The 13908-nt window shown below is 24.9% G+C and overlaps 2 protein-coding genes across 2 annotated transcripts; one reads left to right on the top strand and one right to left on the bottom strand.

The window, feature by feature from the left end:
• Positions 1–38: 38 nt before the first annotated feature.
• LOC131172641 (serine carboxypeptidase-like 16) lies at positions 39–1637 on the bottom strand. The gene is made up of 3 exons (XM_058134019.1): positions 1088–1637; positions 294–383; positions 39–197 (listed from the first exon to the last, which is right to left on the bottom strand). The coding sequence occupies exons 1-3, from the start codon at positions 1145–1147 to the stop codon at positions 54–56; spliced, it is 294 nt and encodes a 97-aa protein (XP_057990002.1). The 5' UTR covers positions 1148–1637; the 3' UTR covers positions 39–53.
• A 10266-nt stretch (positions 1638–11903) lies between these two features.
• Positions 11904–13138, top strand: LOC110637281 (flavonol sulfotransferase-like). Its single transcript, XM_021787318.2, has one exon. It carries the CDS (start codon positions 11993–11995, stop codon positions 12977–12979), a length of 987 nt encoding a protein of 328 aa, XP_021643010.2. The 5' UTR covers positions 11904–11992; the 3' UTR covers positions 12980–13138.
• The last annotated feature ends 770 nt before the right edge of the window (positions 13139–13908 follow it).

The following is a 13908-nucleotide window of genomic DNA, read 5'->3' as shown; positions in this document are numbered from 1 at the left end:
TGTTACTTGCAGAGAGCTAGAAAGAGACTTACCCGACACCATGGCTGTGGAAGCTAAGCAGTTGAAATAAGAACATCAAGAAAAGTCTTTTCCAGATGACTGTCCCGAGTATTCCACTCTAGTTTAATTGGTTTTGAAGAAAGAAATTCAGAACATTTTGGCTCCAATACATTGGGAAGATATATCTTTTCAAGGCACTATGAGATAAGAAAGCTGCTTTTTAAGTAATCTTGAAGTATAACTGCATAAGAAACATATCTTAATTAAGGAAATAGAGTTTTAATTCCTCTCACATTTTTGACAGCTTGGAGATTAGTAATACAAGCTACATTGCTTGGATCTGGGGCGAAAAAGTACTCGCCATTGCAATCTTCTTTAGTCGACTGGAAAACATAAAGACATTGCACATTAATTTTTAAAGTTGATTTTCAAAAAATGCATTTAAGAAGATATATCTCAAACAATTTTACAAAATATCATTATTAGATGACACTTATGGCTTAACTAAGAAGGTATACTTCTCTAAATCAATAAATTATGTTTATATTTGCACCAATTTTTAACAAATTAAATGCCCCAATATATGTCCTTGAAATATTTTAGATAAAGTTTACTAACAATTCTTTAATTTGGACTATTATATCCATTATCTTTTACTTTTGACTTATTACACTCTTTAATTTTATATTTATAATCAATATATATAAATTTTTTTTTTAAAATTTGTCAATAAAAAATAATTAAATACAGCATTTCATATATATATATATATATATATATATATATATATATATATATATAATTAAGCATATTTTGCTTATTATTATTTTTTTATATTAGAGTTTTTTTTATATTTGTTTTACAGTTCATAGAAGATTAATCTCTTTAGAGTTCGTGGCTGCCCCTCTCAACAATACATTTTTCAAATATCAAACTTGAGTTCTTCCTTAAGAACGCAATGAGCTTTACCATTACACTCAATATTTATTGATAAATTTCACTTATTTTCTATAAAAATAAAAATGAAAAAATTGTAATAGATTAAAAATAAAAATAAAGAATACAATAATCATAGAGAGCAACTGACCTTGTAAAGTTGGTCTGATAAAAGTGTCATTCTGTGAGCAAATTGAATTCTTGCGTTCATGTCAATGCCTACATCAGTATAAGGGTTACCCAAAAGAAACCCCTGAATTCAACCAATTAGTCTAATCATCACACGCTAAAACAAAACTTTATATGAAGTTATTTCCAACTCAAGTACAAAATAAATTAAATTAGAATGGCTAGCCACCCTAATATTAGTTAGCGGCTCGTCTCCAACTTCAATACCTGCAATGTAATTTTTTAAAATAAATTTATGATAAAATTTTGGAAAAAAAAAGTGAAAAAATTGTGCACATTGTGATGCCAACGTTATAAATATTGTGGAAGCAATTTCAAATAATTAATTTATGTGGATAGGTAATTAATTATGAATTTTTTTTTACTATAAATTGGATATATTAGAATTTAGTAGATGGAATTAAACATGTTTTAGGAGCTGTATGACATTGCCGTTTGAGCCGTTCTTTAAAAAATATATATTTTTTAAAATATATTAGTTAAAGAGTATTAAAAAATAATTTAAAATTAAATTTAACAAGTTTTAATAAGAAGAATACTAAAATAATAAAATAATTTTTTTCAAACTATTTTTTAATAGCATAAAAATGATTTTTTTTAAAAAAAAAATTTTAGCCCTCGAACTTTAATGCTAAACAAACACTTAGTCTTCTAGTAAAAAATTAAAATAATTAAATTAACCAAAGTTTTATATATTTATTTTTTATGCAAATATCATGTATAGCAAGAAAAAATTCTTAATAAACAATTGAATAAAAAAATATTTTGATTTAGTTTGATTTACAATAGTCTTGATGATTGCTTGTGAAACAACAACGTTAGTGAAGATCAAACCAAGAACAACATTCAAAAACGTTGCTGTAATCAATGAAGTTGCTTCCATTTGTCGTTTCATTGCTTGGAAAGACACTCACTCTTCTTGGATGTTTATTGATCTTGTTAGGAGTAATAATGTCTACACAGATGTTCAGTTGACAGCTAATGAATAATTATATCTGATTGGTCGATAAAAAAAAAATATTATTATATCTGATTAGGGAACAAAGGTTTTGGGCCTCACGTGTACGTACAATTTAATAATCACTTTCTCGTGCCAAAATGGTAGATTTATTTTTTTTTTATTTATATTAAATTATAAACGTTATGATATGGATTCAAATGATATAAACGTTGGAGCGTTCTCTACTTACGACGCGTTACATCGGAGTCCGAGTGTAGTGAGAAATATGCAAGGGTGTAGGGTGTTCACCGAAAGCGACGAGCCATGCAGGCGCTCGGGTGTGTTGTTAAATGAGCAAGGATTTCCACATCATGGACAGATGTAGGTAAAGAAGTTAGTCCATAGGACAGATAGTAGAATATATAGTAGAATAGAACATCAGATAGACATAGAGAGCAATAGAAGATATCATAGAAGGAGATCAATTAGGAAGGAACATGATAGGAGGAGAATAAGGGTTGATACTTGGAATATTGAATCACTTACAGGAAAATTAATGGAGCTTGTGGATACCTTGGAAAAAAGAATGATGAATATTGCTTGCATTCAGGAGACTAAATGGGTATGAGAGAAAAGTAAGGAAGTGGGTAATTTAGGGTACAAACTGTAGTTTACCAGAAAGGAGAGAAATAAGAATGGTGTAAGCATAATCATAGACAGGACATTGGAAGATGTTGTAATAGCTGTAAAAAGAGTAGGGGATAGAATTATACTAGTAAAGCTAGTACTAGAAGGAGAAATAATAAATGTAGTTAGTACTTATGCCCCACAAATAGGACTAGATAGTGAGAGTAAACAAAGGTTTTGGGAAGATATGGATGATCTAATGCAAAGCATATCGAATGAAGAGAATGTTTTCATCGGTGGAGATTTGAATGGACATGTAGGAAGTGATAGGCAAGGCTATGAGAATGTTTATGGAGGTTTTGGATTTCGCAATCTAAATGAGGAGGAAAAAAGCATTCTGAATTTTGCTATGGCAGACGACCTAATACTAGCAAATACTTACTTTATTAAAAGAGAGTCACATTTAGTGACTTTTAAAAGTGGGCAACATAGAAGCCAAATTGACTTCCTCTTAACCAGGAAGACAAATAGAGCTCTATGCAAGGATTGTAAGGTCATTCCGGGAGAGGCTTTAACAAGTCAACATCGGTTAGTGATCTTGGATGTTAAGTTTAGGAATAATTCAAGTAAGGTTAGAAGAAATAGTGTAGCTCGAACAAAGTGGTAGGAGTTCAAAGGAGTAAAGCAAGTGAAGTTCAAAAATGAGCTTCTCAAGTCTGAAGCATGTAAGCTGGATATGGAAGCCAATGATATGTGGATACAGATGGCATCAAAGATTAGAAAGTAGCTAGAAAAGTACTTGGAGAGTCTATAAGACATGGGCCACCCTCAAAAGAGAGATGATGGTAGAATGAGGATGTACAAAAGGTAGTGAAGAGAAAGAGAGAATGGTATAAGAAATTACCTAAGTGTGATAATAATGAGGCATATGAACAGTAAAAGATAGCAAAGAAAGAAGCAAAAAAGACAGTTAGTCAAGCAAAAGCGCAGGCCTTTGAAAAGTTATATCAGAAACTTGGAACTAAAGAAGGGGAGAAAGATATTTATAGATTAGCAAGGAGGAGAAAAAAGAAATGTGAAGATCTCAATCAAGTTAGATGTATTAAGGATAAGGAAGGAAACGTGTTGGTGAAAGATGAAGACATTAAAGAAAGATGGAGTAATTATTTTGATGATCTCTTTAATAATAGTCAAAATGGTAATAGCGTGAATATAAACTATAGAGCAATAGAACAGAATGTGAATTATACTAGAAGAATTAGATCTTTAGAAGTAAATGAAGCACTTAAGAGAATGAAAGTGGGTAAAGCCTGTGGACCGAATGGAATACCAATTGAAGTGTAGAAGTGTTTGGGTGATATGGGAGTGAGATAGTTAACTAAATTGTTTAATAAGATTCTAAGTTCAAAGAAAATGCTTGATGAATGAAGAAGGAGTATTTTAGTACCTATTTTTAAAAATAAGGGAGACATACAGAGTTGCTCAAACTATAGGGAAATTAAACTCATAAGCCATACTATGAAGTTGTGGGAGAGACTTGTGGAACATCGACTACGTCATGATACTTCTATCTCTCCCAATCAATTTGGCTTCATGCCTAGTCGTTTAACTATGGAAGCGATCTTTCTTATTAGAAGCTTGATGGAGAAATATAGAGATGCGAGGAAAGATTTACACATGATTTTTATAGATTTGGAGAAAGCTTATGATAGTGCTCCAAGAGATGTCTTATGGAGAGTGTTAGAACAAAAGGGGGTATCTATTAGGTACATACAAGTATTGAAAGACATATATGAAGGAGCAACTACTATTGTACATACAGTGGGAGTAGACACAAGAGATTTTCCTATCTCAGTTGGATTACACCAAGGTTCAGCTGTAAGCCCTTACCTTTTTACATTAGTTTTAGATGAATTAACGAAATATATACAAGAAAGTATCTCTTGGTGCATGATGTTTGTAGATGATATAGTTCTGATAGATGAAACGCAAGAAGGAGTTAATAGAAAGCTAAAGCTTTGGAGAAGTATTTTAGAGTCAAAAGGGCTTCAAGTTAAGTAAAATGAAAGCAAAATACATGCATTGCAAGTTCAGTGAAGGCCGAACTGGTGATAGGGAAGGAGTTAGTTTGGATAGAGTGATAATGTCCCAAAGTAATTACTTTAAATATCTCGACTCAGTCCTTCAAATAGATAGGAGATGTGAGGAGGATGTTAGTCATAGGATTAAAGCCGGATGGTTGAAGTGGAGACGTGCCACGGGAGTTTTATGTAATCGCAAAATTCCCAATAAGTTGAAAGGAAAATTTTACCGTACAGCCATACGACCAATCATGTTATATGGTAGTGAGTATTAGGCACTGAAGGAGTTGTATGTATCTAAGATAAGAATTGCGGAGATGAGAATGTTAAGGTGGATGAGTGGCCATACTAGACTAGATAAAGTCCGTAATGAGAGTATTAGAGAAAAGGTAGGAGTGGTACCAATTGAGGATAAGTTGAGAGAAGGGAGATTGAGGTAATTTGGTCATGTGAAGTGTAGACATATGGAGGCTCCAGTTAGATAAGTAGAGCACATTAGGGTAGAGATAGAAAGAAAAGAATGGGTAGACTTAAACTGACGTGGAGAAGAGTAGTACAACATGACCTAGAAGCATTACACATTTCTGAGGATTTAAGCCAAAATCGTTTAAACTGGAGAAAGAGAATCCATATAGCCAACCCCAAATTTTTGGGATAAAGGTTTAGTTGAGTTGAGTTGAGTTTATATTAAATTATATGTCTTTTTTTTTAAAATAATTTATTCACTAATTTATTAATAGATTTTATTTAATATACATTAAAAATAAAATTTATTAATTCTAAAAATAATTTAATAATATAAATTATTTAATTTAATAAAACAACGTGAGTGGAGGATTGTTTTAGTTTTACTCTCACTTCAATATTTTATTAGAAAATCTTCAATTTTAATTTTATTTTTGAAAAATTTTCCTGATATAGTTTCCAAATAAGAAAAAAAGAACATTGCCTTTTTACATATATCTTTCAAAATAAATTTATTGTTTCTTTTATTTTTTTTTCTCTTTTACACATTTCTTTCAAAATTAAATTTATTTTTTTTTCTAAGGTGGAAGTTGAAAGTTGCTATTTAATTTTGGTGTACGTCCATTATAATTATCTTTTTTTATAATTATAATTATAATTATCGCCTTACAAAAATGGTTTACAAAAATTTAACGCTTAAAATGTGCAATTAAGCTTTGATAGAAAATCTACATATATATATATATATATATATATATATATATATATATATATATATATATATATATATATATATATATATATATATATATATATATATATATATATAAAGCAGAGTCGTGTTCTCCCGGTGCTGTCACGTTGGATTCCAAAATCTTTATATTTATATCACGTGACAATATTTAAAGTAGTTAAGTTTTCTCTTAGGCTGCCACGTAAGATTCTAAAATCATTACATTTATATCAAATGGCAATATTAAATTAAATTTATTGCTTTGCCACATATGCTAATTATATATATATATATATAAAGAAGTAATGTTTTCCCTTGCTGTTGCTATGTGGTACTCTAAATTTTAATGCTACCACATGGCACTTACTATACAAAAATTATTATATTTAACAATTATAATAATTAATGTAAGTAATTATTTTCTTTTATATTAAATATTTAATTTCATTTTTTATTTAATTCTAATTTCCTTTTAAATATCTTTATTATTACCATTATTACTATAATTTTGATGACTAACTAATTAAAAATAGCAGATATATTTTAAAAGTTTATAAATTTCTCATTTAAGCATTCTTAAATTTTTTATTATTTTATTTAATTATAAAAATTTAAGAATTATACATCTTAAAATTAATAAACTAATTTAAAATTATACTATAAAAATTATCACATGGAGTTAAATATTTTGTCCTATTATCACATGGAGTTAAATAATTTATCCTCTCTCTATTTTTTATATATTTAATAAATTTTAATTTACATTGATTTTATTTTATTTTAATACATATTTAATAAAAACATATTTTTAATTATATATTGAATGTTATATTTATAAAATGAATTATGAAAAAATGAAATAAAATTTTATTTTCATGGTAATGAAAAATAAGAAATTTATGTTAATATTCAATTTTCATTATTTTTTTGATATTATTTACAGTATAATTAATAAATAACTAATATTAATATGAATCATATTATATTATTTTATTATTATTTAAAAAAATTATATATATATATATATATATACACACACATACACACACACATGCACACCTACCCCACTTGAATTTTTATTTTTTATTAATTAATTATATAATTTCTTTAAATTATGATTAAGTTATTAATTTCGTATATATAATTTATAAATTATTTAATTATTATACTTTAATACTATAATAAATAGCTATTATTATTATTATTATTATTATTATTATTATTATTATTTGAAAAGTTCAATTTAATTAGAGAAATGAAAAATTAAGAATTAATTGAACTAATTTATTAATTTTACCTAATAAAAATATATACTAATTTTATGTGTTGTATTTTCACTTTCTGATAAAGAATTGATCCATATTTTTATAAAACAAATTTAAGAGGAGGTAAAATTTTAAATTTATCATATTTATATTAATTGATAATTTTTAATTAAATTTATTAATGACTATTTTTTTTATATTTTTTGAAATTTATAATATACAATTATTATATAATTTAATTTTCTAAATATAATCCTTAAATATATATATAAAATATGAATGTATTCACAAGAAAATGACATGTAACACTTTCCTTTTAAATATTTTTACTATTATCATTATTACTATAATTTTTACGGCTAACTAATTAAAAATAGTAGATATATTTTAAAAATTTATAAATTTCTCATTTAAGGATTCTTAAATTTTTTATTATTTCATTTAATTATAAAAATTTAAGAATTATGCATCTTAAAATTAATAAAATAAATTTAGAATTATAGTATAAAAATTATCATATGGAGTTAAATATTTTGTCCTCTTATCACATAGAGCTAAATAATTTATCCTCTCGCTTTTTTTTATATATTTAATAAATTTTAATTTACGTTGATTTTATTTTATTTTAACACATATTTAATAAAAATGTATTTTTAATTATATATTAAATGTTATATATATATAATGAGTAATGAAATAATGAAATGAAATTTTATTTTCATAGTAATGAAAAATAAGAAATTTATGTTAATATTTAATTTTTATTATTTTTTTGATATTCTTTATAGTATAATTAATAAATAATTAATATTAGTATTAATCATATTATATTGTTTTATTATTATTTAGAAAAATTATATATATATATATATATATATATATATATATATATATATATATATATATATATATATATATATATATTAGGAATGTATTCACACGGAAATGATAATGACATGTAACACTTTTCTTAAAAAAAAAATTTACGTATTGCTTTTGATAAATACTTTTTTTATACTAATTATTATTTAATTTTTTAATTATCTTTTAATTATCATTATTATTTAAAATACTACCTTAAAACTTATGATTCAAATTATTATTATTTTTAATTTAATTTTTAAAAAATTAAGACATTTTGTAATTAAATGCAATATTTATAAATTATTTATATTATTCTGTAAATACTAATTATTTTTTATTCTGTAAATACTAATTATTATTTAATTTTTATTCTTCTTTTAATTATTATTATTATTATTATTTATAATACTACGTTAACATTTATGAGTTAAAATATTATTTTCTTTAAAATCTGATTTTTAAAAAATTAAGACATTTTATGATAAAATATAATATTTAAAAATTATTTATATTATTTTTTTATAAATTTATTTATGTAAAATATTATTTATCACGTGTTACCTTCAGTGGTAATAATAATAATAATAATAATAATAATAATAATAATAATAATAATAATAATAATAATAATAAAAGGTAATTGATGACTATTAATTTAAGGAACATTGACTATTAATTTATGATTTCATAATTAATCACAAATATTCTTCTTTATATTAATTATTATTTAATTTTTTATTTATCTTTTAATTATCATTATTATTTATAATATTACCTTAATATTTATGATTCAAATTACTATTTTTTAAAAAAATTAAGATATTTAGTAATTAAATGTAATATTTAAAAATTATTTATATTATTTTATAAATGCTAACTATTATTTTTTTATTTCTCTTATAATAATAATAATTATTATTAATATTATTATTATTTACAATATTACTTTAACATTTATGATTTAAATTTTTTTTTTTTAATTTTGAGTTTTAAAAATGAAGAAATGTTATTATTAAATGTAATATTTAAAATTTATTTATATTATTTTTTTTATAAATTTATTTTTACAGAAACATTATTTACCAAATATTGCCCTTAATAATAATAATAATAATAATAATAATAATAATAATAATAATAATAATAATAATAATAATAGGTCATTAATGTCCATTAATTTAAAGAAAATTAATCATTAATTTATGATCTAATAATCAACTATCATATAATTTAATCAATCTTAAATTATTTTATATATTTAACAAATATTTTTATTGCATTATTATATTTTTTATTATAAAATATTTGTTAAAAATTTTGAGAGACAAAAATATAGTCTATATAAAAAGTTATAAAAATAGAATATAAAAATTTGACTTATTTATAATTAGTATATATTATTTTTTATATTAATAATTTAATATTCTTTTTATTTTACTTTTTTAAAATTAATTAATGCTTATTATCATTATTATCATTATCATCATGGCCGACTTATGGCCATTTAATTGAAATGACTAAGTAAATAAGAAATATTTTACTTTTAAAAAATTAAATTTAAATGTTTTTATTACAAATTTTTAATTAAATAATATTCAGCTATAAATTATTTTTTATTTAAATAATTTTCATTTATTTATTAATATATAGTATCATAAAAGTTTTTTGATACACATCAAGTACTCTTCTTTTATCAAGTATTTTTATTTAACCTAAATGTGCTCAAATCTTTTTTATATTTTATTATTTCTTTCAAAGTTATTAGTTATAATTTTCAAAATTTATTTATTTAAATATATCTAATTAATATTTATTTAATTATTAATTTTTTAAAATTTGTTATTTAATATTTCTTAAACTTTGAATATCTTATTTCATTATAATTATATATCGAATATAATTATAATTAATATTTTAATTATCTATATTTTATTATTATTAATTTTCATCAAATTTCTATATCTTAGTGCATAAATTATCTCTTAATTAAAATTTTAAAGATAAATTACAAATATAATAAGATTGAAAATTTAACTATAAATAAAGATGATTAACAACAATTAAAGTTACAATATTAAAATCATGAAATCTACCTTTTGAAAAATAGAATGTATTTATAGTATTTATTTTAATAATAGAAAATTATGACATTTTAAAATTATAATTTTTATGAAATGTATTTATTTTATATTATAAATTTATGTAAAATTATAACTATTTTTGTCAAATAATTATTTAATAAAAAAAATTTACATTTAATTTTAAAAATAATATAATAGAATGTTATTTTTAATTAATAATATTATTATTATATATTTTCATTATTTCTGAAATTAAATAATTCAATTCATCGTTAGCAATTTGATAAATTTTTATTATATTAATAACAAAATATATTATATTTATACATTTTAAAAATAATATTATTTTGTCATTAATTTAACATATTTTTTATAATTTATAAAAAAATAAATATCGATTTACATAAATTATGAGATAAAATATAAAAATTTCATAAAATTTAAATTATTTTTTAAATAAAGTACTTTAATTACATTTTAAATAAAATAATCATGAAAATTAAATTAAATAGGTATTTTAATTAATTATAACATAAATTAATTAATAATTTATTATTATGATAATTAAAAATTTATTCAAATTAAATTAAATAAGAAAGAAATTTTAATTTAAAATTAATATAATAATAATAATTTATTTATTTAAAATATAATTAAAAATTAAATAAAAAATAAAAATTATAAATTGCCCATGGGTATTATGCTAATAAATAAAATAGAAAATTAACTCTTGTCCAAAACAGATTTTCATCAAAATAACAAATAATAACCGTTAATAGGTTTACAATATATCCTTAAAAATTTAAAAGCTCAAGAACTCAAAACTCAAGTAAATATTTAAATTCATTTATAGCGATTTTATTAAGCTTTGATATTTATTATAAATTAACAGAGATTTTGATGAAATTTTTATTAAATTTTAACGACTTTTATTTTATTTGTGTGATTGAATGCATACGTAAATTGTGAATTCATAAAATCTAACTTCTAATTTTGGAATTCCAAATCTAATTTCTGAATTCCAATTACAATTTTCCCATTTTTTATTTCCATTTACGGGGAAGATCAAAGAAATAAAGAGGAAGAGAAAGAGATTCACTCAATTCACTATAAAAATTGTTACTCAAAATGAAGATGGGCGCGGCTCCCTATAACTAAAACAGCAGGCCTTTTAATCACATCTCAACAATTGGTCGTTTTATTGTTTTTTTTTTTTAACTCGAGTAATCAAATCAAACGTGAAACATAGAAGTGAGGAGAAGAAGCGACAAAGATAAATTCATTTTAAAAAAAAATAATAATAATAAATATGGCGTCAATATCCTTCAACAAAAACGTTTTCTTGTACATTTTTAGGTGAATGATGGGAAGAAAATGACCTGTGAACTGCACATTGGATTAAAAAAATGACAAGGGCCACATTGCAGGTGCATGCCTCCACCAATTTGTGATAAAATAAGGATTAGCTGTGATGTCAGTTTTCTTAAGTTATTTTAGTAGTAATTTATTATTCTAATAAAAATAATTAATGAATTCTAATTTAGTGTTTGTGTTTTGAATTTGGCGAAATAGCCATCCAATTAAAACGTGGAATTAAATGTTCTTATGATAAACAGAGTAGAATCACCAAGTCATTATCAAAAAGATTATCTTGTCCCCGCTAGCCCAAGATCTACAATTTCGTGCTAAACTTAGTTCCTCTATTATAGTCTGTAGCCCATTTGAGATCTTTCAAATCAATGGTTCTCGAGCTTATTTGACCATTTGAGATCTTTCAAATCGATAGTTCTTGATCCTATCTGATTCTTCATATGGAATCAGATTCAATTTTCTCCAAGAAGAGTAATGTTCCTGTTTCAGGAAACAATGCCTCTCCAAGAAATCATACCATCATCTCAACCCTTTCTCAAGAAGAGCGACAGTACTCTCAACAGCTCCATCAATATCAAGGCTTTTGGTGCTTTCCAGCTTACTTGGAAGGCATCATGTCAGCACAGGAACACTTCATAGCTCAGCCTACTGATATTATCACTTGCAGCCATCCAAAATCTGGTACAACTTGGCTTAAAGCCCTATGTTTCGCCATTCTGACGAGAAAGCAGTTCAGCGAATCCTCTACAAATCCTTTACTTACCGAACTGCCGCATGATATTGTGCCCTTAATTGATCATTTAGCTTATAACAGAGACCCAGACCTTCCACTTGTAGCCACTCACATTCCCTACAACTCCTTGCCCAAGTCTATAATAGAGTCCAAGTGTAAAATTATTTACATTTGTAGGGATCCCAAGGATTTGTTAATTTCGTTGTGGCACTTTTCTGGTAAGATGAGAGGTACAAGCGCAGAAGCCTTTCCATTGGAGGAGGCATATGAGAAATTTTGTGAAGGAGTTATTCCTTACGGGCCTTACTGGGATCATGTTTTGGGGTATTGGAAAGCAAGCCTTCAATTTCCAGAGAGAGTACTGTTTATCAAATATGAGGATTTACAGAATGATACCTTCTCCCATGTCAAGAGAATGACAGAGTTCATGGGTTGCCCTTTCTCCATGGAAGAAGAAAGACAAGGATTGGTGCAGAAAGTTGTTCACTTGTGCAGCTTTGAGTTTCTTAGCAATTTGGAGGTGAATAAGAGTAAAAAGCACACTTCTGCAGCAGGACCTTTCAGAATTGAAAACAATGCATTTTTCAGGAGAGGTAAGGTTGGTGATGGGAAAAACTATTTGACAGCTGAAATGGCAGCTCGAATTGACCAAATAACTGAGCAGAAGTTCAGTGATTCTGGCTTGGCTTTCTGATCTCCACAAAACATCTCTGTTTGTCATAATATGTGTGTTTTAATGGTCTGGTTCTTCCATCTACACATGTACTTCTTATGGTTTAGAAGGCTTGCTCTTTCAATAAAAAAATGTAAATATTGATCACTCTTTTGTAATCAATCTAAGCATGTTTTTGGTGATCTAAATGAAGGCATGCACTTATCTTTGTTTGCAAATAAAATTTGATTGTTATGCCTGTCAAACTCGAAAACAATGCATTCTTTAGGAGCTGAGCCTGAGACGGCAATGCAAATTGACCACATAACCGAACAGAAAAACGGACCCTCAAAACAAAAATGACAGATTAAAACAAATAAAATATCTAATTAAAAAAATTTCCCTTTCGGTAGAAGTTTATATTCTACAGTAGATAATCTGCAAACCACCTATCAACCATGGCAAGGCGTTGCACAGGTTTGTATTCTGGAGCTGTGTGACCTGCTCCCTGTTCATGACTAAGAAAAAATTAAAAAAAGAAAAAGGAAAATTCCCTTTTATAGCTTTTGTTAGAGTTCATAAGTATGTATGAAGGGAGAACGAAGCAAAGCCTTTTACTTGCCTAAACAGTTGCATACGTCAAAATGTACTTGTTCTTTGAATACATAGTTACATAGCTGCAGCAAAATTAATTACAAAGATAATTTCAAATGATCATGAAATAGAACATGGAAATGAAATAATTACATGGAAGTAAATTTGCAAAATCATAATCAAAAGTTCAATCTGAAAACCAACCCTGCAATTTGACCATTGACGAACCATGGACGCCAATCATCTTTAATAGTTAAATTTAGAGACTTTATCCATTGTTGTGTGCCCACATGTGGTACAACCATGTCGTGATCACCACTGCATATATAAGACATGAAATTAAAAAATTAAAAATTCAAACATTATTACACTTAAAG

The sequence above is a fragment of the Hevea brasiliensis genome, chromosome 14, assembly GCF_030052815.1.
Source record: "Hevea brasiliensis isolate MT/VB/25A 57/8 chromosome 14, ASM3005281v1, whole genome shotgun sequence".
Classification (NCBI taxonomy): Eukaryota; Viridiplantae; Streptophyta; class Magnoliopsida; order Malpighiales; family Euphorbiaceae; genus Hevea; species Hevea brasiliensis.
This window is presented reverse-complemented; position numbering and strand designations above follow the sequence as displayed.

What these genes read in the sequence shown, in the direction of transcription:
- LOC131172641 (XM_058134019.1), bottom strand. Translation starts at nt 1,147, where the DNA reads ATGAACGCAAGAATTCAATTTGCTCACAGAATGACACTTTTATCAGAC. An exon ending in TATCAGACCAACTTTACAAG is followed by an intron (nt 384 to 1,087) that starts GTCAGTTGCTCT and finishes TATGTTTTCCAG; the next exon opens with TCGACTAAAGAAGATTGCAA. An exon ending in ATCTCCAAGCTGTCAAAAAT is followed by an intron (nt 198 to 293) that starts GTGAGAGGAATT and finishes CTTATCTCATAG; the next exon opens with TGCCTTGAAAAGATATATCT.
- LOC110637281 (XM_021787318.2), top strand. Translation starts at nt 11,993, where the DNA reads ATGGAATCAGATTCAATTTTCTCCAAGAAGAGTAATGTTCCTGTTTCA.